The 25,210-nt window shown below is 33.6% G+C and overlaps 1 protein-coding gene across 2 annotated transcripts in view; it reads left to right on the plus strand.

Moving 5' to 3' along the window:
- Positions 1–773: 773 nt before the first annotated feature.
- Positions 774–25,210, plus strand: part of LOC134712811 (phosphatidylinositol-glycan-specific phospholipase D-like) — a 60,069-nt gene continuing 35,632 nt past the window's right edge. The window contains exons 1-12 of one of the 2 annotated variants that reach the window (XM_063574728.1): positions 774–844; positions 3,632–3,823; positions 5,016–5,071; positions 5,940–6,018; positions 6,232–6,329; positions 9,967–10,077; positions 15,773–15,821; positions 17,355–17,418; positions 18,343–18,450; positions 19,702–19,729; positions 22,996–23,135; positions 24,863–25,055. In XM_063574728.1, coding sequence (XP_063430798.1) covers positions 3,727–3,823; positions 5,016–5,071; positions 5,940–6,018; positions 6,232–6,329; positions 9,967–10,077; positions 15,773–15,821; positions 17,355–17,418; positions 18,343–18,450; positions 19,702–19,729; positions 22,996–23,135; positions 24,863–25,055 — 1,023 coding nt within the window. In that variant the 5' untranslated portion in view covers positions 774–844; positions 3,632–3,726. Of the gene's footprint in view, positions 985–3,631; positions 3,824–5,015; positions 5,072–5,939; positions 6,019–6,231; positions 6,330–9,966; positions 10,078–15,772; positions 15,822–17,354; positions 17,419–18,342; positions 18,451–19,701; positions 19,730–22,995; positions 23,136–24,862; positions 25,056–25,210 lie in introns of both variants that reach the window. The other variant, XM_063574720.1, reaches the window with a different exon arrangement.

Below are 25,210 nucleotides of genomic sequence, written 5' to 3' on the forward strand. Positions count from 1 at the left end.
CCCTCTTTAATATGTTTGCTTTGTCAACTGTGTCATTTGATGTTTGTCCTTCATGTTTCAATGGTTGGACTTCAGCTGTGTTCTTAATTACATTGACATTCCGAACTCAAATGGTAAATGGCGAGATAGAATTTTAATGCACAGTAAACCGAATGGAGACAAACACATGGTTGCACCAGGAAGAAGAGAGATGCCGAACCGAACCAATTGTTGAAGAGAGCACAGAGACTGTTTGTGGTCTGATTTTAAATATGGACTGTTATTACTTTGTTATGTGTTCTTGTATAGATTTTTACGTTCCACATGTTATATTTGTTGTTTTGTAAATGCATAAGTTTATTGCAGTATCTGCATACAGATACAGAGACATGTCTCTAGAGATAACAGATGCGGATTTAGGGGGGCAGCAGTGGCGGATCTAGAAATTTTCATAAGTGGGGGGGGGGGGGGGGGGGGGGGGCACTGACTGACCTAAGAGGGGGACCGCTTCAGTCACGCTTCAGTGATTCCCTATATAAGCAACCTAAATCCGCCTATGGGCAGGAAGTGGGGGCAGGGGGCCCGGCCCCCCCTTTTGGGAAAAAAATTGGTTGCTTATATAGGGAATCACTAAAGTGTGACTGGAGCGGGACCCCTCTTAGGTTAGTCAGTGGGCCCCCACTTATGAAAACTTCTGGATTCGCCACTGGACAATATAGGTCGGCCTAGCATGGTCTTACGACTAGGGGTGATTGAACAACCGGATATTGTATTGTACGTTTCTTTCCCCAATACTATAGGGCTCTCTACGAATATTACCCTGGACTACTTATTATTATAAACTAAAATATCTAATATATCACAGGTAATTGTTTCTTGCGTATGTAAAACAACTATAATAAATACATTCTTTCTGAGATGTTAGACAATTTTTTCATAAGGTCATGAAGGAAGTGACAGAGACAGACATGACAGAGTAACCGGAATAATATTGGCATTCAGTCGGTGAGTTGTTATATTTATCTCATTGTAAGTAGGAGAGATCGATAAATTTACGATTTCAGACAGGGACTGAATTAGTCATTTGCTTAATAGGGGAAATAGTCATAGGTGTGTCCTAGTGGTCTTTGGGGAGGGGATTGGCTGCCCTCCTCTGGTTGTGTGATTATAAAGTTGGTTAATTATATAGGGAACCACTGAAGCATGATTGTATTGACCCCCATTTTTGGCAGTCAGTGGGCCCCTTAAAAAAAATCTGGATCCGCCACTGATGGAAGTGTGTATGTGTGTGTTTTGTTGTTGAACTATTAGGGAAGTCCAAATAATTATGACACCTTGATAGGCTATAATACTTTTTTTCTTTAACACATTTGGACTACATTAATGTTAATGGTAGGAGTAGTGTCATGATACTTATATGAAATTTACTAATCCAACACAGCATATTCAGATCCAATGGAGGTCCCTGTGTGTTGGGTTTCAACTAGTCCAAATAATTATGACATCTTGAAAGGCTATTATATTGTTTTTCTTTAACGCCTTACAGGAAGGCGTCAAAGCAAAAATTTAAAATAGCCTTCCAAGACTCATAATTATTTGGATAAGGTTTCAACCAGTCACAAAATTGCTCATTTACCTGAGGTGGATAATACATTTACTGGTATTTAATATAGAAACTTTTTTACACATTCCAAATTATTAATCAGTTAGAAACCAACATACTGGTCTCATTGTAGCTTACTTGGCTTGAATGCTCGAGGTTATGATTTTGATCCTCAGCCTGGTTGTACACAAATCCTTGGACACAAGAAGTTAAAAGTTATATTTGCTGCATATCTGCTTAGCACACTGCATTAATGAATAAGAGGAAAGCTTGGTTTGCTAGTTATCTGGCAAATTTATCAGGATTCCACATACATTTTGTAGAACAAATGTTGAAGGATGTACAATTGCTTTACAAGTGAAAAAAAGTTCCAGGAGAATCAAAATTGCAGTGTACTTGTGATGTCTGATAGGTACAACAACAAAAAGTTGTTATTAAGGAAATAACTGAAATTACCATCACTGACTTTGAGTAAAATACATATTTTCCTTTTCTAATTGCATGATGATTCCTGTCTGGATATTGCGGACTTAACAAAACCTATTTTACAGACCAGTGTCTGTTTGTCATTTGGCCTTCAATTTACTCCAACTGGGTTGTTGTTGCTGGTACGGAGTATCAGGTCTTGCTGCTAGCATGGCTGTTTGTATTGTGTCTTTCGATTCTGTGTTGATGATCAGCTATGTGTGTGGTGGTGTGCGGAGTAGGTCTGGGTCGTTGATGTCAATCCCTTCATCGAATTGATCCTACAGCGCTTGCCTCTGTCATTTGTGGAGGTGTAGAATACCAGGCGATGGCAGGCCTTTTTTGGGTTGTAGGGACTGGTGACAATATCCTTATTGACTACAACCCCAACTGGTTCCCCTTTGTACTTTTTTGGTGTAAGTACTTGACCATTTACGGTGTCTCTTGCCTCGGCATTCGTGATGTGGTCTACGCTGGTGGTTTGTTGATTTTGAGTAGCAGGTACAACGGCTGTTTTGTTGGCTATCCACTGGGCGTAACAGTTAGTGTTGCGTCTCCTGGTATATGGTGGCTTGTTCTTGCTCTTTAGGGCCGGCTCAGATGTAGTTTCTGGTTCTTTGACCTTGATTTAAGTGAGCTGAACAGATACTTGGTCAGAACTGGCGGTGAATTTACATTCCTCACTTTTCCATCCAACTTAATTGTTACCAATAAGGCTCTCAGTTCATTAGGTAATTCCATAATGTCTGTCAATGATGTTTACGATTCTAAGTTCAACTCACAAATCTATTTGCATGTGTACATATATATGATATATATACAGTCAATTCAATAATATTTGCCAATCAGTAATTCTGGATACAATTGAGTTAATTTCTGAACATGCTGAAGCATATTTTGACAGATGAGTCATAAGAAACCTATTTAGGAAACTATAAAAGATACAAGACACTAAATATAAAACCAAGATAATTGACAACCTTATATCATACATATTTTAAGTTTTAAAACAAATGTGAAAATAAGAAAAATAGAAAAATTATACACATGTATCATGCATGTATAAGCAATTGGAATATAGTCAAAAACCTTCAGGTATATATTGAAAAAAACTGCAGAGGTAGTTCACACCAATTGGAAGCCCAACTACGTCATCATAACAAACATTTTTCATTAAAAAAAAAATTGTCATAAAGTGTTATTGATTACACAGTAAATTATTTTACCAGCAAATTATAAAATCCGTAGGAATATATATATATATACTGCATGGTGAATGTATTATCTGGTACATGTACTGGAAAAAGTAGGGGACGACGCATCTATAATATATGTATAATTCAGGCTTCAGACAGGGTATATAATGTGACATTCCTGGCTTGGGGTTTATGTCCTTTGCATAGGGATCAGGGAATATAAACTCTAAGCTATGAATGTCACATTATATACCCTGTACGAGACCTGAATAAGGTTTAATATTTGCATTTATTCATTTATACTGTAAATAAGAAAATATGCTTTTTAGAATGACTTCTGTATTCACAAATTTCTATTTAAAGTGTCTTCTAATCCTTTATATTACAGGAAAACAGTGCTACCTCCTGCTAGGTATTCTCATTTTTGAAATGAATTCAGGTGTCAGGAAATGAATTTAAAAGACCTATTGAGGAATTGAGACCATGTTTACAGTATCAGTATTATTCACCTGTTTAACATGTTTAATGCAGTTTATCTCATATGGTAGTGGATGTGGTACTGTCACTCACATGTTAATCAGTAAGTCAAAATAAATACCTCTAAATTACTAGTAATTAGTTATCAGTAGGTCAAATCAAAATAAATACCTTTAAATTACTAGTAATTAGTAATCACTACTGACAGTAGGTCAAGTCAAAATGAATAGCTCTTACTAAATAATCAGATAAATTGATAAAAATGAGTATGGGAATAGGGAATATGTCAAAGAGATAGCAACCCGATCCAAAAGCAGACAACAGCTTAAGGCCACCAATGGTTCTTCAACACAGTGACAATCTAATTAAAATTAAATCCTTTGATTGCTCCTGTTCTGATATGTCGCACATCAAGGCTTGATGCGCGACATATCAGAACAGGAGCAATAAAAAGGATTTAATTTTAATTAGATTGACACAGTGAGAAAAACCCTCACCTGTGTGTGGTCCTCAGCTGGCCCCTAAATAAAAGTGTGTACTAGTTCATTGAAAATGGACGCACACAAAACTCCAAAACATATTAATAAACTAAAATTAATAAACATACAAGACTAACAAAGGCCAGACTCCGCCAGAGGCTCCTGACTTGGGTGACAGGCCCAAAAACATGGCGGGATTGAACATTTTTTTTGAGATCTCAACCCTCCTTTTTATCTCCAGCCAATGAAGAATTTGAAACTCATAGTAATACACACAATACAACTTAGTATCAAAGTCAGAGTCCAATGTCAGAAAAGGTAAAAAAAGAAACTGAGCAAAAGGACAATGATAAATAAATTAAAACAGGACTACTAGCCGTTACTGACATGCCAACTCCAGACATCAATTAAACTGATTGAAAGATTATGTCATCATTATATGAAAATCAAGTACAATCCCTCCAGTGTTGGGTTTAGTATTATACCATCAAAAAGAAGAAATATAGAAAAAGAACATAACCTGTATCATGCTATACTGTATTACAATCTGGGAAAATGTCAGGATACAGTTGTACACGAGACAATTATACCACTGTTTTATGGGTTACTTAAATTTGAACAAATAGAGTTAAACACAATCATCTTTTAAAGTGAAGAGGGTTGTAAGGGGTCAGGTCTGGGACAAATGTTGCTAAATGGTTCTGTGCTATGAAAGTTTGTTCTAATTGAATATATAAGCCATACATGCTCCTTGGGAGCCTCTAGTTAATTTCTATTTTTTTTTAATTAAAATTGAAGTTGTGTTATTAATTATAGGTGGGAGAGCTAGAGAATTTTATGATGCCAATGATAAATATAATAATTATAGACAGGTAAGTAAGATATATAATAATTATAGACAGGTAAGTAAGAAATATAATAATTATAGACAGGTAAGTAAGAAATATAATAATTATAGGCAGGTAAGTAAGAAATATAATAATTATAGACAGGTAAGTAAGAAATATAATAATTATAGGCAGGTATAAAGTAAGAAATATAATAATTATAGACAGGTAAGTAAGAAATATAATTATAGGCAGGTAAGTAAGAAATATAATAATTATAGACAGGTAAGTAAGAAATATAATAATTATAGGCAGGTAAGTAAGAAATATAATAATTATAGACAGGTAAGTAAGAAATATAATAATAATTATAGGCAGGTATGTAAGAAATATAATAATTATAGGCAGGTAAGTAAGAAATATAATAATTATAGACAGGTAAGTAAGAAATATAATAATTATAGGCAGGTAAGTAAGAATATAATAATTATAGACAGGTAAGTAAGAAATATAATAATAAGTATAGGCAGGTATGTAAGAAATATAATAATTATAGGCAGGTAAGTAAGAAATATAATAATTATAGACAGGTAAGTAAGAAATATAATAATTATAGGCAGGTAAGTAAGAAATATAATAATTATAGGCAGGTAAGAACACTTATTGTTTATACATCATGTACATTGGGGAAAATAGATGATTTAATTTGTCCTATATTTTAACTGGAAGAAATACAACTATAGGAAATGAAACAATCTTCAGTTGTCATCTTTATAGCAAAAAAAACTGATTAAAAACACTCAACATCTCAATGTGGTAAAAACATACTTTAAAATTAAGAAGAAAAATTAAACCAGAAGTGAACTCTTATTATGGTGTAATTAATGAGACTTTCTGATTATTTTGTTTTCAGTTATTGGACAAACATAGAGATGCATTACAAGCAGGAAGTGGTTACCCAGATTCATTTTATGGTCCCACTTGTTTTGGGGGTATGTATGTAACTGGAGTATGTCCCACTTGTTCATTTCAAGATTTGTTTTTGCTACATTAAATGTATTTTTGATGATTTGTTTTTAACAATATTTTAATTTCAACATGCTAAACAGTTACTGCTAAAAAGGTTAACATGAACATTTTTTTCCCAATTCATAAATGCAGTAAGCAAATGAAAATACATGTAATAGTTATAAATATTTTTGTAGATAAATTCCACAATGTGTCAGAAGATACACACTGGACTCCCTTTCTGAATGCATCTGTGAATTACATAAGACGGACGTATCCACAACCATGGGAAATGGTAAGCTTTCAGTCATTATCACAATACAGGTAGCTGTGTTTTACATAAGACAGACGTATCCACAACCATGGAACATGGTAAGCTTTCAGTCATTATCACCATACAGGTAGCTGTGTTTTACATAAGACAGACGTATCCACAACCATGGGACATGGTAAGCTTTCAGTCATTATCACAATACAGGTAGCTGTGTTTTACATAAGACAGACGTATCCACAACCATGGAACATGGTAAGCTTTCAGTCATTATCACAATACAGGTAGCTGTGTTTTACATAAGACAGACGTATCCACAACCATGGGACATGGTAAGCTTTCAGTCATTATCACAATACAGGTAGCTGTGTTTTACATAATACAGACATATCCACAACCATGGGACATGGTAAGCTTTCAGTCATTATCACAATACAGGTAGCTGTGTTTTACATAAGACAGACGTATCCACAACCATGGGACATGGTAAGCTTTCAGTCATTATCACAATACAGGTAGCTGTGTTTTACATAAGACGGACGTATCCACAACCATGGGACATGGTAAGCTTTCTGTCATTATCACAATACAGGTAGCTGTGTTTTACATAAGACGGATGTATCCACAACCATGGGACATGGTAAGCTTTCAGTCATTATCACAATACAGGTACCTGTGTTTTACATAAGACAGACATATCCACAACCATGGGACATGGTAAGCTTTCAGTCATTATCACAATACAGGTAGCTGTGTTTTACATAAGACAGACGTATCCACAACCATGGGACATGGTAAGCTTTCAGTCATTATCACAATACAGGAAGCTGTGTTGTACATAAGACGGACGTATCCACAACCATGGGACATGGTAAGCTTTCAGTCATTATCACAATACAGGAAGCTGTGTTGTACATAAGACGGACGTATCCACAACCATGGGACATGGTAAGCTTTCAGTCATTATCACAATACAGGAAGCTGTGTTGTACATAAGACGGACGTATCCACAACCATGGGACATGGTAAGCTTTCAGTCATTATCACAATACAGGTAGCTGTGTTTTACATAAGACAGACGTATCCACAACCATGGGACATGGTAAGCTTTCAGTCATTATCACAATACAGGTAGCTGTGTTTTACATAAGACAGACGTATCCACAACCATGGGACATGGTAAGCTTTCAGTCATTATCACAATACAGGTAGCTGTGTTTTACATAAGACGGACGTATCCACAACCATGGGACATGGAAAGCTTTCAGTCATTATCACAATACAGGTAGCTGTGTTTACATAAGACAGACGTATCCACAACCATGGGACATGGTAAGCTTTCAGTCATTATCACAATACAGGTAGCTGTGTTTTACATAAGACGGACGTATCCACAACCATGGGACATGGTAAGCTTTCAGTCATTATCACAATACAGGTAGCTGTGTTTTACATAAGACAGACGTATCCACAACCATGGGACATGGTAAGCTTTCAGTCATTATCACAATACAGGTAGCTGTGTTTTACATAAGACAGACGTATCCACAACCATGGGACATGGTAAGCTTTCAGTCATTATCACAATACAGGTAGCTGTGTTTTACATAATACAGATGTATCCACAACCATGGGACATGGTAAGCTTTCAGTCATTATCACAATACAGGTAGCTGTGTTTTACATAAGACGGACGTATCCACAACCATGGGACATGGTAAGCTTTCAGTCATTATCACAATACAGGTAGCTGTGTTTTACATAAGACGGATGTATCCACAACCATGGGACATGGTAAGCTTTCAGTCATTATCACAATACAGGTAGCTGTGTTTTACATAAGACAGATGTATCCACAACCATGGAACATGGTAAGCTTTCAGTCATTATCACAATACAGGTAGCTGTGTTTTACATAAGACGGACGTATCCACAACCATGGGACATGGTAAGCTTTCAGTCATTATCACAATACAGGTAGCTGTGTTTTACATAAGACAGACGTATCCACAACCATGGGACATGGTAAGCTTTCAGTCATTATCACAATACAGGTAGCTGTGTTTTACATAAGACAGACGTATCCACAACCATGGGACATGGTAAGCTTTCAGTCATTATCACCATACAGGTAGCTGTGTTTTACATAAGACAGACGTATCCACAACCATGGGACATGGGTAGCTTTCAGTCATTATCACAATACAGGTAGCTGTGTTTTACATAAGACGGACGTATCCAAAACCATGGGACATGGTAAGCTTTCAGTCATTATCACAATACAGGTAGCTGTGTTTTACATAAGACGGACGTATCCAAAACCATGGGACATGGTAAGCTTTCAGTCATTATCACAATACAGGTAGCTGTGTTTTACATAAGACGGACGTATCCAAAACCATGGGACATGGTAAGCTTTCAGTCATTATCACAATACAGGTAGCTGTGTTTTACATAAGACAGATGTATCCACAACCATGGGACATGGTAAGCTTTCAGTCATTATCACAATACAGGTAGCTGTGTTTTACATAAGACAGACGTATCCACAACCATGGGACATGGTAAGCTTTCAGTCATTATCACAATACAGGTAGCTGTGTTTTACATAAGACAGACGTATCCACAACCATGGGACATGGTAAGCTTTCAGTCATTATCACCATACAGGTAGCTGTGTTTTACATAAGACAGACGTATCCACAACCATGGGACATGGTAAGCTTTCAGTCATTATCACAATACAGGTACCTGTGTTTTACATAAGACAGACGTATCCACAACCATGGGACATGGTAAGCTTTCAGTCATTATCACAATACAGGTAGCTGTGTTTTACATAAGACAGACGTATCCACAACCATGGGACATGGTAAGCTTTCAGTCATTATCACAATACAGGTAGCTGTGTTTTACATAAGACGGATGTATCCACAACCATGGGACATGGTAAGCTTTCAGTCATTATCACAATACAGGTAGCTGTGTTTTACATAAGACAGATGTATCCACAACCATGGGACATGGTAAGCTTTCAGTCATTATCACAATACAGGTAGCTGTGTTTTACATAAGACAGACGTATCCACAACCATGGGACATGGTAAGCTTTCAGTCATTATCACAATACAGGTAACTGTGTTTTACATAAGACAGATGTATCCACAACCATGGGACATGGTAAGCTTTCAGTCATTATCACAATACAGGTAACTGTGTTTTACATAAGACAGATGTATCCACAACCATGGGACATGGTAAGCTTTCAGTCATTATCACAATAGCTGTGAATAAATTACTCTTTTGGTTAAGAAGCATTCTGTGCAAACAGGCCCTTTGATTTAATGTTTTTTTTATCTTATTTATTTTGTGTATTCTGTTTGTGAGACCATTTGGTCAGTGTTGACAGGTTTTGTAAATAATACAATAAAATATAAGGGATCAATGTGGAAACAATTGTTGTCTATAATAACAAAATCAAAATAATAAATGCACGCAATGATATCTGAATTTACAGTATTATGTTTGAATATTTGTTTAGTAATTAGTTATATATAAGGGGAAATATACCTTTTTCAACTTTTTGCAGGGATATAGGGCAACAAATTTTCAAAGTTATAATGGAAGTAATTTGTAAATAATTTTTTTATTTTTTTTACAGGAAACAGAGAAATTGGTTGTATTTTTGTTTGGAATTGTATCTCATCAGACAGCAGATATTTTATGGCATAGTCTTGGTATAGCTCAGGGATTTCTAACCACAATGGGAGATGTAGGTATATTTATGTCAGCAGGTCATATTAGGCAAGAGTGCATTGAAAAAAAAGTTCCAGAAACATGAGTTGATAACTATTACATACTTAGAAGAGGAAGACTTTGGTTTTCTAGTTATTCATGTTTTTAATTTTTCCTATTTTTTAGGGCCCATGCAACGAAGATGTTTGGGGCCATATTGTTTTACCCTTGTCCATCATTCTTTCATGCCAAAAAAAAACATTATACACATTTCATTTAAACACCATCAGATATTGGGCTGATTTTTGTTATGTGAGAATTATTGAAGTCTTTCCAACACATTTAGTTTTAATGTTAATTTTTGTATTTCATCTTACATGTACATATCTTCAATCTTACATAATAATAACTTTTAGCTCATCAGGCCCATGGGGTCTGATGTGAGCTTATTCCATCACATGACCTTCTGACAACTTTATCAGGTTGCTGTCACTATATTGGTAATTTTAAGGAATTTTTTCAGTTTTTGGCTATTATCTTGAATATTATTGAAGATAAAGATAAACTGTAAACAGCAAAAATAAATGTTCAGAAATGTAGTTCTACAAAAAAGTTTAATATGACCCAAATTGTCAATTAACCCCTGAATGAGTTATTGTTTTTTTCACAATTTGTTTATCTAGTTTGCTTGCCTTACTAAACTAGAGTATTTAGTATAAATTTTGTATCTTATTTCCATTTATGTAAAAAAAAGACATGGCCACTATGGCTGTAATGGAACAAATAGGGGTAACATGTTTTATTTTGGTTTTGATGAAAATATTACAGATACAAAGAATGTTTAAAAAGCATTATTAGCCATTCATTAATATATATTGAAACAATAATGTGTCCATAGTACACAGATGCCCCACTCACACTAGCATTTCCTATGTATAGTGGACTGTAAAATTGGGGTAAAAACTCTAATTTGGGGTTAAAATTAGAAAGATCGTATAAAAGGGAACATATAATCTAAGTTTCAAGTTCATTGGACTTCTACTTCTTCAAAAACTGCCTTGACCAAAAACTTTAACTAAAAACTTTAACCTGAAACTTGTACTATTATTTTCTGTGTTCAATTCACCATGAAATTGGGGTCAAAACTATAATTTGGCATTAAAATTAGAAAGATCATATCATAAGGAACATGTGTACTAAGTTTCAAGTTGATTGGACTTCAACTTCATCAAAAACTACCTTGACTAAAAACTTTAACTGGAGCGAGACAGACAAACGAATGGACAAATGAATGGATGAATAAACGAATGAATGAACAGACAAACGAACGAATGGACACCCAGACCAGAAGACATAATGACCCTCAACTAATGTAGGTGGGGCATAAAAAAAAATGATCATTGATGAATGATATAAGCCAAAAATACTGGTAAGTGATTCATGTGGTTGAGACCTTTTTGTTTTGTTTGCAGTAATAGGATGTTTATAGTAGATTTGGTAGAATGCATTGATTGAATTATTATTGATTGGGGGTTTGTGGGGAGGGGAATTGTTTTGGCAGTGCAGTGACAATTCAGTCTTCTGCTGGATTTGATTGTTTATTTGATCAAAGTTAAACTTTTACTGCTAAAATTAACAGTTCCAACGATGTAAAAAAAAATACCTTCATTATCAAAGATTTGAAGCCAGTTTGCAGATGCTTCTCTCTTCGTTGCTAATAATGATTCTCATATATGATTCTTATATATATATATATATATATACAACGCGTCTAAACATCAACCCAACAATGTTAGATTTGTAAATTTGCTTTCGCAAATTTTTGGTTCTTCCCTCGCCGGGATTCGAACCCATGCTACTGTGATATCGTGACACCAAATCGCCTGCACTGCAGCCGTCCCGCTAGACCACACGACCACCCAAAAAAAGAGCTTTCTCTGGCCATGTGTTACCTTTCCACGTCAGTTTTAATCTAGCGGCGTACTATATATATATAAATGCCTAAAAAGTGTACATAACAACACCAATAACACAAAAAGGAACTATAAATGTAATTATTTATAAATATTTCGGATAACAGATATCCTTCGTCAGTCAGATTCTGATGTTAAATGAATCATCTTTAAGTCTTCTTTGATTAAACTTTTACTAAATCTTGAAATTTATACAATAAAAAAGGCAAACCGAACATCAGTTAAGACGCTTGCACCATTTCAAAAATATGTTGAATATGAAATAGGTTATATGACTAACTACATCAGAGAGTTCAAATAAATGTTTTAAATAAAAATAATAATGTGCGATATGAACTAGCACAATTCTAAAGCTTTAACAGTGTCGATACTTATGATGTTACAAGAAAAATTGCGTCAATAAGAATTCCAAATAAACAGCATTGAACGGTCTTATTTCTAAATAAACAGCACTGAACGGTCTAAATTTCTAAATATTTCAGATTTGACAACTGTAGTGTAGTTACATTAGAGTCTGCGATGTTTAAAACAAACGGCCGTTTAAAAATAATAACAAATTTTGACTAAAGTAAAATAGTTGGACGTGGCTTGGTACTTATACATCCCTCAAAAAATTAAGCAATTTAGATTGTTATATTCAACAGATATATTTTAGAGATGAGTTAGGTAAACAAATAAAAACGTAGACTGTAATAATAAGTAATATAACCCAGATGTGAAGCACTGCATGGTGTCGAATTACATCTTTTCATTTATCCCATTTGGTGCCAAAGTTGTTTATTTTCTTATCCAAAATTTTTCCCGAGAAAGTCTATCCTCCCTAGACCAAGCAGAGTTGTGGTCAATGATAGTAATGGTCAGTCGATTGAGATCTGCCTTAGTGTGGCCCGGGGATCTCAAATGTCGGCTAAGAAGGAGGTCTGGCTTGCATTGGTAGTCGCTACGATGACCGTTCATTCGTTTGTGAAACGGCTGTTCTGACTCGCCAACATACTCTTTACCACATTTACACTGTAGGAGATACACAACATTTGAAGTCTTGCAATTAACATTGCAAAATAAGGTGTATTCTGTACCAGTGGAGTGACTGTTAAAAGTCTGGGTATCCAGTCAGACATCGTTTGTTTCCACAACCCTTACAAGAGCCCTCTGACGAAGAGCCTGCTTGAGAGCATAACTCAGCTCTCACCAGCAAGTCTTTAAGGCTTTTGGGCCTGCAGAAAGCCAGTACAGGTGGCTCGGGAAAGATCTTGGATAGTTTAGTATGTTTTTCGATAACTTTCCAACTTTCGCGGATAAGGTGAGACAGGTTGTCATATTTTGGATGGTAATTCAACACAAAAGGCACCCTCCTGTTGACCTTTTTGACTTTATATTGTAAAAGTTCATCTCGGCTGATGTTGCTAGCACGAGAAAAACCTTTATCAATGTCTTTCCTTTTGTAGCCCCGATGTTTTAGGTGACCGCAAAGTTCTTGTAGTCGTTTTTTGGCAACATAGTTGGTGGAGCAAATCCTTTTTATTCGTATGGCCTGGCTGTAGGGAATGCTCTTGGTGCAATGTTTAGGGTGACAACTTGAAGGAGACAGATATTGATGTTTGTCTGTGGGCTTGCAATACAGATCTGTAAATATGTTTCCATCCCTCAATTGCGTTGTAGTGTCAAGAAATGTGATCTTAGAGTCAGAGATTTCATATGTGAATTTTATTGAGGGATGCATCGTTGGCATGTTGAATAAACAAATCTAGTTCTTGTTTAGTATTATCCCACTTCATGTCAATATCGTCAATAAATCATAACCAAGAGAGGGGTTGATAAAGAAAAGAATTCAGAATTCTCTGTTCTAATTTCCCCATAAAAATATTGGCATAAGACGGGGCCATCTTTGTTCCCATTGCTGTTCCATTAACTTGGAGAAAGTGCTCACCATTGAATGTGAAGTTATTGCATTTTAATACCAAAGTTATTATGTACACTTTTTAGGCGTTTATATGATTTATTTTATTGTGTACATGTATCGTTACTTGTAACGATCCAGCGCCCTCGTGGGAAAAATTGTTGACTATTATTCAGACGTTTTATATATATATATATATAAACGAGCAAAGTTGTATCTAGGCATTTAACTGGATGAGGGCTTCCAACTACCGTTTAAATTCATAGACTCTAATTGTAAACATGTTTGGTTGCAAGTTTGTGAAATATCATTTGCATAATTTTATGAAAAAAACCCATAGAGAAACAATTGTAAGGTTTAAAAACTATCTCTAGCGTTTGTTTTCTAGATTCCAACATTTTAATATTTCCCTTTTTATATTTATTGTGTACAAATATTCAGGCATAAATGACCAAAAAAAATAAATTAGTTTTTACCGGTAATTTATATATATGAGGGTTTGGATGGGGTTAAATGATTAGAGAATAATGCCTCTAAAAAATGAAGATTAGAGAATAATGGGCAAACAAAATAAAGATTAGAGAAATGTGTGGTCTAAAAATATAATGAATATTGAAGGATTAATAAAAGAAAACGCTAAAAATTAACTGTTAACAGAATTTTCCCTTTTTAAAATTTAAAGAAAATTATCATTGTAAAAATATGATAAAAGTGAAAACAAACTTGGTAAATCTTTTTTGGTTTCCTGATTACAGACTATAGGATTCAGTCAATGTGAACTGGTTTCCGATACTTCTACTAGGACTTTTAATTCAGTGGCAGACCCAGAGGGAGGCGTAAAGGGCGTACGCCCCCCCCCCCCCCTTTTGCTCAGACTTTTTTTTTTAATGATTAATCACACTAGACTTCGTGAACATGGTGAACTTTGCCATTTCCCGTGTACTACTATTTAATTTTTATACGACACTTCTTGCCTTACTAGTATAAAGATATTTTTCGCTGGAATTTACAGATTATCAAAGTCATGTGATTCGATATGGTGGAGATGATCTGCAGTGCGTTGAATAAAACGTCTCTCAGTCATTTTGAAATTCTGAGGATGACAATCATGACACCTTCAAAGCGACACAGGATTTAGCAAGAACATATTGACTTCTATTTCACTATTTCACCAAACAGAAAGTAATGCTCTATAGACTATTATACTCTCAGGAAAAAAAAAGTTCCACAGCAATAGTATCTAACTACGGAAACATGTTTAACCCCAAAGGCCCCAGCCTATTTTAAAATAATATAGCTGAATAATGATCTTCAGTCAGTATAAGCTCTATATAGGTTTAAAGTCGTAAGTACGAACCATTTGATTTGAGGGGACAGTCTTAGATATTTGAGAGAAAAAAAATAACTTTGATTTTTGCCTTAAACAAAAATTCTAGACGCAAAACAAAAATCTTGTCCACTTTTTTGCTATTAGAAACGAAAATTCCCAACAGAATTATTTAGCATTAAATGAACATAATGAATACAGCGGGCATATTTTTTTGTGGCAGGGGTTTTCATGTCTGACCGGAATGTCTGTTTCGCCGAACTGATATATATGGAATACTTTTTTCAAGACCAGACTGCAACCTGCCTGCTGGGTGTGGCCTTTTTGTCTTCATTTGTAGGCCGGCATTCATAAATTCATTGTCATTTCGGACTCATTCTTAGCCTTTGATTGATTTGGAACCCTTTACTTCACTTAATGTTGTTGGGTGAATATAAAGAGACTTTAGATAAATGTTATATGTTGAAATTGTTGTTATGTACATTCCATGGAATAAGAAAGATTTTAATTTGATTTAAATTATCTTTTTTTTCAGATAAATTTCCATGGAGATTACACGTCTGCTCACCATTTTGGCGACCTTGGTAACACATTTTTACTTTCATTTTCTCGCTTGACAGAGTCAAAAAGCAAAACATAGGTATGCTGTTGTCAGCGTCTGTGGCGTCATTGTATTAGTTTCTGATTAGGTCTAGTTTATGGTGAACTTCTAGTACATGTAACAGGCTATTATTTGACCTTGGAATTATTTTTAATTATGGAATTTGCATAATTTCTTGGGTTTAAAATTTTTAATAAATTCCATGTTTATTTGGTATTATAATCTTTTGAGCGGTTATTAACTTTTTCCATACAATGTATTTTGGTTAGATAGTGTTGTGCGCGGCACAGTACATTCTATAGAAAATATACTATTTTCTTTGTAATAGAAAGTGTTGTGCGCAGCACAGAACATTTCAGTAAAGAATAAACATGGAATTTATTAAATATTTCAATAACAAGAAATCAAGCAAATTCCATAATTAAAAATAATTCCAAGTTCAAATAATAGCCTGTTAAGTGGTAAGTCAAAGATATTTAGTATGCAGTTGTATGATTATTGGCACATCTTTTTTTTACCCTGCCCCCTCAGATATGGTTTATTGACTTTGAAACTTTTGCTCAGTTTTCATGTATTAGTTTATGATTAGATCAGTTTATGGGGAACCGCTAGTCTTAGCTTAATGATAACTGTTATGCAGTTGTATAATCATTGGCAAACCTCATTTTCATGAGATTATTTGGACCCACTCCTCAATTATGGTCTATTGACTTTGAAACTTTTGCTTAGTTTTCATGTATTAGTTTGTGATTAGGTCAGTTTATGGGGAACCAGTAGTGGAAGGTCAATGATACTTGGTATGCAGTTGTATTAACATTGGCACATCTCATTACCATGGAAATTTGTTTACCCTCCCCCTCAGTTATGGTTTAATGACTTTGAAATTTTGCTTAGTTTACATGTTTTAGTTTGTGTTTATGTTTGTTTAAAGAGAACTACTTATGATTAGTCAATGGTATTTATACAGTTGTATTAGCATTGGCACATCTCATTTCCATGGAGATTGTTTAGCCATGTACCTTCAGTCATAGTTCATTGACTTTGAATATTTGCTAAACTTACATGTTGCTATTTTTTATTTCAACATTTGCATTATCGAAATTACAAAAAAGTGAGACATATCTCTGTGATAACAGTTTATTTTATTTTTTTCAAAAAAAGTTGATTTTAGAAACATTTAGATGAAATGAGTAAATTTTCTTCTAAACTTAAATTTATGTGAATGTTTTTAGTTTTAAACTTTGAAAATAATAGAAATATTTTAAACAAATTAAATGGTTAATATTTTTTTGCAGATGGTTGTCAATAAACATTATCTTTTTTAAAAATAAATGTATTCTGTTATTGACATTTCATACTGTCTGACTGATGAAAATTAGATTTTTTAAGGATTTTTTGTTATTACATCAATGCTTATGAAGTTATGAAGCTGATTAAAAACATTTACAATTATTATAAACCTATCTAAGAAGGCTTAATGATTATTACTATAAATATGAATATTTAATTGTTACAGGTGGTGAATTTGTGAGTCTTATAGACTTAGATGCTGATTTAGTAGTTGACCTTAAGCAGAAATGGTAAGTAGCATATCTTACGTAGTTATTTAAAAAAAAACTTATTTTTATGCCCCACCTATGATCCACCTACCATAGTAGAGGGGCATTATGTTTTCTGGTCTGTGTGTCCTCCATCTGTACGTTCGTCTGTCCGTCCGTCCGTCCCACTTCAGGTTAAAGTTTTTGATCAAGGTAGTTTTTGATGAAGTTGAAGTCCAATCAACTTGAAACTTAGTACACATGTTCCTTATGATGTGATCTTTCTTATTTTAAAACAAAATTAGACTTTTGACCCCATTTTCATGGTCCACTGAACATAGAAATTAAAAGTGTGAGTTTCAGGTTAAAGTTTTTGGTCAAGGTAGTTTTTGATGAAGCTGAAGTCCAATCAACTTGAAACTAGTACACATGTTCTTTATGATATGATCTTTCTTATTTTAAATCAAAATTAGACTTTTGATCCCATTTTCATGGTCCACTGAACTTAGAAATTAAAAGTGTGAGTTTTAGGTTAAAGTTTTTGGTCAAGGTAGTTTTTGATAAAGCTGAAGTCCAATCAACTTGAAACTTAGTACACATTCTTATGATATGATCTTTCTTATTTTAAAACAAAATTACACTTTTGACCCCATTATCCACTGAACATAGAAATTAGTTATCTTTGAAAATTTATGATACTTTTAATTGTTAATCTAGTACAAATTAGGTTCATATTCATGTCACTTGAACACATCATCCTGAAATACATTTAATGTTAAACACCAATGCATCATCATTATTACTTCATGGTGTTTATTTTTATGACTTCAGTTTACATATCTAATTTGTCTACAAACATGAATACAAATATAAACCATATTGTATAAGCATGTAGGATAAAATTTATGTGATGATTGAAAATAGATAGAAAGACGTTTATTTTGTACTATCCGCTATTATTTACAGGTACATACCATCAAAAGATCTATTCAATATTTATAGAGAATTTTATGGAACAACAAAGATAACTCTGTCAGATATAGAAACTTGTTCTTCTTGGATTCTACTAGAAGGGTATTTATATCTATATCAACTATATTTTAATCTTCATTATGTTCTAGTCTATTCTATGTGTCAAAAAATGTTTGAAACATAATAAATAGTTGTGCAAAATATCTTTATTAGAAGTTTATGTTTCTATCTTTGAATCAGTGTAATTATATTGACAGATTGATCTTTCATAATACTAAGTGAACAATTTAAGCATTATGCCCTACAGTTGTTAATTTCTGTGTCATTTGGTCTCTTTTGGAGAGTTGTCTCAATGGCAATCATACCACATCTTCTTATGTTTAAATTATCTATTTGTGAACTGTTTAAAGTAGATGCATGTATTATTTTAATGTTGGTACAATTTGTGTACTCATACATATCAAGTGGAGGGTATCTCATACAAAAAACAATTATTTTTGGGGTAAAGACCCTATGGTACTGATTTGATATCTAAGTCTTCCAAGGTTTATCACTATTTTGAATTAATAGTTCAAACAAAAAAGTTCAGTGAAGTGATAATTTTTTAGATCCTATCTAGTCAAATGCCATGTAATTTATTATTCATATGTTAAAATTAGATATATTCAAGTTTCAATATGATGTGTTTTTGAATTTCCAATTCTTAATTGAAAATTACATATCTGTTACTTATTATGAACAAAGGAAGATAACTCTAACTTATATTTAAAATTCAATGTTTAAATTCACAAAATTGCAAAATGAAAGCAATTATTACAACTTCATGCAGACACATATGATTCTTGTATCTTTAAATATGCTTTATTGCCAGTAGCTTATATGCTAGAACTTCTAGTCTTGACAGTATTTTGTATTATCTGGCAAAGAGAGGAATACTTGGGCAGTAAGCTGAGACACTAAGCTGAACTCCTTTTGGCTCTCCTATGTATGTAATGACAGTGTAACAATAGATAGGTATTACATCTCAGGAATAAATACTACACAAAATATATATTATTGAACTTCCTTTAAATTCTATTAAATAGATATAGGAAGATGTGGTGTGAGTGCCAATGAGACAACTCTCCATCCAAATAACAATTTAAAAATTAAACCATTATAGGTTTAAAGTACGGCCTTCAACACGGCCTTGGCTCACACCGAACAACAAGCTATAAAGGGCCCCAAAATTACTAGTGTAAAACCATTCAAACAGGAAAACCAACGGTCTAATCTATATAAACATTAAAGTCTACATGTAACAGGGTATTACAATTGTATGCTATTATAGATTTTATAAATTATATATTTTAGTGTAGGAGAAGCACTTGCCAAATCTGAGGTATGTTATATTTTAAAGCTGTCTATGTAAGAAGTAAATAATATAAAATATAACATTTGACATAGTGGTAAGGAATTTTAAGATCATGTTATGATTTCAAAAATATACAACAGGATGAGGAAAACCTATGATAGTAGAGGGGCATTATGTTTTCTGGTCTGTGTGTCCAATTATCTGTCCTGTTTAGGTTAAATTTTTTGTCAAGGTAGTTTTTAATGTAATTGAAGTCCTATCAACATCAAACTTAGTACACATGTTCCAGTCAGAGCTCCAGATAAGAATTCACAAATTGGGGTTTTAACCCACCATTTTCTTATATAATTGGGTGATAAAGTTTTTTAATTGCATTATCAATTCCAATTCACCCCTCAGGTTTATATCAAATTGGGTTTTTCACCACCAAGGTACTTAATGTATTGGGTTTTTTCATCAACACAATATTGAATATTTAGGCAATATCAACCCCAGATTTTTTTCCATTTTAAATATGTTTCTTTCTTTTTTTAGCTGTTTTATTTGGTTTAAGGTTAGGGTTAGGGTTATTTGCTAGCTGTTTTATTTGGTTTATTCACTGAGGAGCAATTGTAGATTTAATTTGTGTCCCGTTTCAAACCTTCTGCCAGTTTTGTATTTTCTCACAAAAACAGATATGTGTATTCACTGGCACTCGTCTTATACCTTTTTATAATAAATTCTGAGACCAGTGCCTGTGTGTGTATTTATTTATTAACCGTAAAATGAAAAACAAATAGTATTTAAACTCTAATTATACTTGAATGTTTTTGTTCTATTCAATTTACATAAATCTGGGTTTAGTTGTTTTTTTATTAGAACTTTTGGTTTTTATCATGACATGTCATAATTGATTTGGCCTTTCACTTTTTCCAACTGATTTCCTTTTTGACGAAACCCCGTGTTTATTAGCAATGTTCTCGTTAAGATACAAACACACGCCCGTGCATTCGATGACGCTTGACGTTGGCTGAGTCTTGTTATAGAAAGCAATGCGAAACAAACATGACACACACTAATTGGATAAACACAGAGAAGATCGAAATGTTTTCAAAAACACGTGTACCTATTAAGCAACGGAAAACTCCAACACGGACCCATTTCAGCTAATAGATGCAGGGAAATATTTTTAGAACGAAAGGAAATTTCCAATTATAAATATTATAAGAATAGTTTACGCGACGACTGTAAACAGATAAGGGTAACTGAAACAGTAGCCAATAAAAGTGTTGAAAACTCATGGTTTTGGCATATAATTGGGTTTTCCTTTGAATTAATTGGGTTATTGAACCCTGCATAGGGCAATTGCATTGGTTTTTTTATTATTTGTATTGCGTGATATGCAAATACGCAGCTTATCTGGAGCTCTGAGTTCCTTATAATATAATCTTTCTAATTTTAATGTCAAATTAGATTTTTGACTCCGATTTCAAGGTCCATTCAGTTCATATCAAAATTAGACAACACCCTACTGGCCATCCAGTACCAATTCAACTGGCTTTGCTCTGAGGGAGGTACTGCTTCCAATTGCATTGGTAATAGAGTGAAGTGTATGATTGCCACAATTTTGGGAATTGTAAAATCTTGGTTTTATTCATAAAAAATTACTTTGCTAATTAAGTGTTGTTTTCTTTATAAATATGTTTTGTGGTTTATTTGGTTCATCTTGTTTCTGGTTTCTTCCTTTTTTCTCTTAAGTAAAATGCCTGGTTGTCCGAATTATTTTGACTTTGTGTACTTATTTATGGTATGTTAATCATCAATGATGGACTGTTGTCCAATTTGGAAATGAACTGACATTTTATGATCTACTATATTGCCACTAGAAACCTCCATGAGAACAACTACACAGATGTGTAAGAATAGCAGCTAACCACATCATTAATAATTTTATTGACTAACTTTCACTTTTAACTATACTAAATTCTTATTTTACTTTCACTTACACTTTCTATTTATATCTATAACATCGTCATAACAACCTCTTTTGTTCAGCGAACCACACAACCTGAATATTTGTACTTCACTGTTTGATTTCATGTGTAATATTGTCTTGAAGACGCCACCCTTGTTGGGGAAACATGTCAACCAGAATAAACTCATGCCATGCAGTATTTGATGGGTGTTGTTGTCTTTATTGTTTTATTCTACTTATATAGTGAAAGACAACTGTTAATACCTTTCTGTATCCACCCACTATTACCCAACAGCATGATTACCACTTCAGGTGTTGGTTCACCTTGTTCAAATTCGGAAATTATATAGTATGATTTCATTTTTCTAACTACATAATTTTACAAATGATTATTCACAAATTCATATGCTAGAAAATTGTGATGTGTCTAGAATTAGGCTTCTTTTTTTAAATTTCAGAAGTCTGCTTTATATATATACTAGTATATATATGTTTTTTTTGTAGGGTTCTTGTCCCAGACTTTGACACATTCCCCATTGCCATTCTCAATTTTATGAGAAATAAGATAAGATATGTCATATTTGTAAAAACATAATAATCAGATGCCTGATAAATGAACAGATTTTTATAGTTCGTTCTTATGTTGTACTGTTATACCACTGTACCAGGTTAGGGGAGGGTTGGGATTCCACTAACATGTTTAACTCCGCCATATTATTTATGTATGTGCCTGTCCCAAGTCAGGAGCCTGTAAATTCAGTGGTTGTTGTTTGTTTATGTGTTACATATTTGTTTTTCTTTCATTTTTTTACTTTAATAAGGCTGTTAGTTTTCTCGTTTGAATTGTTTTACATTGTCTTATGGGGCCTTTTATATCTGACTATGCAGTATGGGCTTTGCTCATTGTTGAAGGCCATACGGTCATTACGGTGACCTATAGTTGTTAATGTCTGTGTCATTTTGGTCTTTTGTCGATAGTTGTCTCATTGGCAATCATACCACATCTTCTTTTCCATATCTTTATGGGCAAATGTGTTATATTATATTTGTATTGTCTTAACCATTCAATTGTGATATTTAATTTATTGTAATACATCATTTGACACAATAATATGGTTAATTCAACTCACTTACAATACCTTCTAATTAAGAATAGGCTTTAATTTTAAAAAGACCATAACACAATAGTTTAAGTTATAGATACAATGGATAAGCATCTATTCATGAAAAGCAAACCATTTCCCCTTGGGGCTCATGATTTCTTTTTCAAGAATCGACGCTTATCCATTGTATATCATGTACCATATGTTGAGTTTGAAATGAAGTCTTTTGTTTACAGATATATTCAGGTGTTGTTGATAGAAGTCCATTTCTGGTAGAGGAAATGGAGAATTATTTTGTTGGTGGAGTAAATGATATGGTTGGATGGACACAGAGAAGTTGGAACAATGTTGTCACAATGCTTAACAAGGGAACTGAGTAATTATGTGTTATGTAAAAATAAGTCACCTTTAATTGCTTCTATCTTTTATATCCTGAAACCTTACAGTTTGTATGTTTAGGTTTTATGTTTAAATAAGTCTGTTATTTTTTAAATTGATTTTTCAGTTAGGTTGTAATGATGTATTCTAATACAGCATTATGATCATTTTGATTGGATAATGTCACCAATTTTCATGGCATCAAGGCATCAATTCACAATTGATGCTATGAAAATGTTTGTGAAAGCACAGACAATGAATCACAAATTTCAACTGTATGATATGACTTTGTTTCCTGTCATTTTCAATAAAAAATCAAGATAATTATATTGCATTTTAAGCTCCTACAGCAACATTTGTAGATTTGATGGAAGCAATTAACCATTTACTGGCTCACCATTTAACTTAATTTGCGACCATCAAATCACTATTTGTTGTTGTCGGAGCGAAAAAATACAATACAGTTATCTCCTAAACAGACTGATGGGATTTTTTTTCCATTTACATAATAGCTTGAGGGACCCCCTTGGAGCAACATAGGCTTCAAAATGTTCTGTAACCAAAAGTTGCCACTGATGACATTAAATCCTCAAACACAAAACCTTTCTGGATCAGGGATGGTGCCCTAAAATAATTAGTCCAAAAACTAAAACATATTGAGAAATTTGACAAAAACTGACGTTCCATTACTTCATCATTTTTAAAGTGAATTATGTAAAAAATGAATAATTATGTATTGTAGTATGTTGGCCTGACTAAAAAAACATTCCAAACCATTGGACAATTGTAACCATCATGAACTGACTCTTATGTATTGCTATACCAGTTTTAGACAGATACTACACAACAGTGTATTATAAGAGCAAATGTCTTACCTTTTCATTCAGATAGATGTTTCTCAATTTGAGATGAAAAAGACAATCAGAATTCAAAGCTGCATGAATTGAATAAATATTTATAGAATATGAATTCATGTCAATTTCAGTATTTGGTTTCAAAGATTTGAAGATATTATAAATAGCCATAACAATACATTATACAATTATGGCCCGTTGAAAAGGTGAATATCCAAAATTGTCAATACGAGAAGGTTATTTCATTGAGGGTGCATCCCGAAGTGAAATAACTTTTAAGTGTTGACAATTTTGGATATTCATCAATTCTAAGGGGCAACAATTGCTTTGTTATACTCAACTAACAGTGGAAGGTCATTTCAAACACTTGTCTATATTTTTAACGTTACATACAGACTGACGTTTGAATATACATTTGTGGTCGAATTTCTTGAATTTACAACAAAAGTAGAATCTTTTTGTAAAATATAGATTGCCCTGAAAAGGACCGTTTATAAGAGATATCATCGGCTGCTGGCACCTCAGGCTGGCACTCACAGCTCTATTCATGTCAAATGCTTTATTTCCACATCTCTTGATGGGCTGCCAGTGTAACGTGAACGTTGCCATTTTGTTTATTTACGTCTGTGAGGTCATTTTCTTGGGAGGAAACTCAAGTACAAATCAACAAACTCAAAAGGTTATTCACTGGTGGTGTACATTTTTAGGGTTATTCGTCCTTCCTTGCAATTCAAAGAAAATTAACTGAATTATTCCATGTCACTTGATAACGTTTGATCCAATAGAATTGTTTGAAATATATGTAAGGTATAATACTAACTAATGTTATAACAAAATTGGTAGACCTTTTATATATTCAAATATATTTCAGCGTTTGCAACCTGCCGTACAATCCATTATTTGTAACTTGTAACAAAAGTTCAACATTTTTAAAGTATAACCATGAAGAGAAAATCAGAAATGGTTATTATGTGAACCGTGGTAAACATGGAATTACACAGGAAGATTTTAACATCACTAAAACAGCCAGAGGGATAATAATTGAGTTAGGACAGAAACTGAAGGTACAAATCATGATAATCAAACAATGCTTAATATGAGTAAAAAAATCAATATATAGCTTCAAATGGTTATTATATTCAGTTAACTCTCGTTGTCCTGAACTAGGTTGACTCGAAATGTCAGATGAGTCAAATTTTTCATGTGGTCCCAAACTTTG

Source organism: Mytilus trossulus, chromosome 1 (genome assembly GCF_036588685.1).
Source record: "Mytilus trossulus isolate FHL-02 chromosome 1, PNRI_Mtr1.1.1.hap1, whole genome shotgun sequence".
Taxonomy (NCBI): Eukaryota; Metazoa; Mollusca; class Bivalvia; order Mytilida; family Mytilidae; genus Mytilus; species Mytilus trossulus.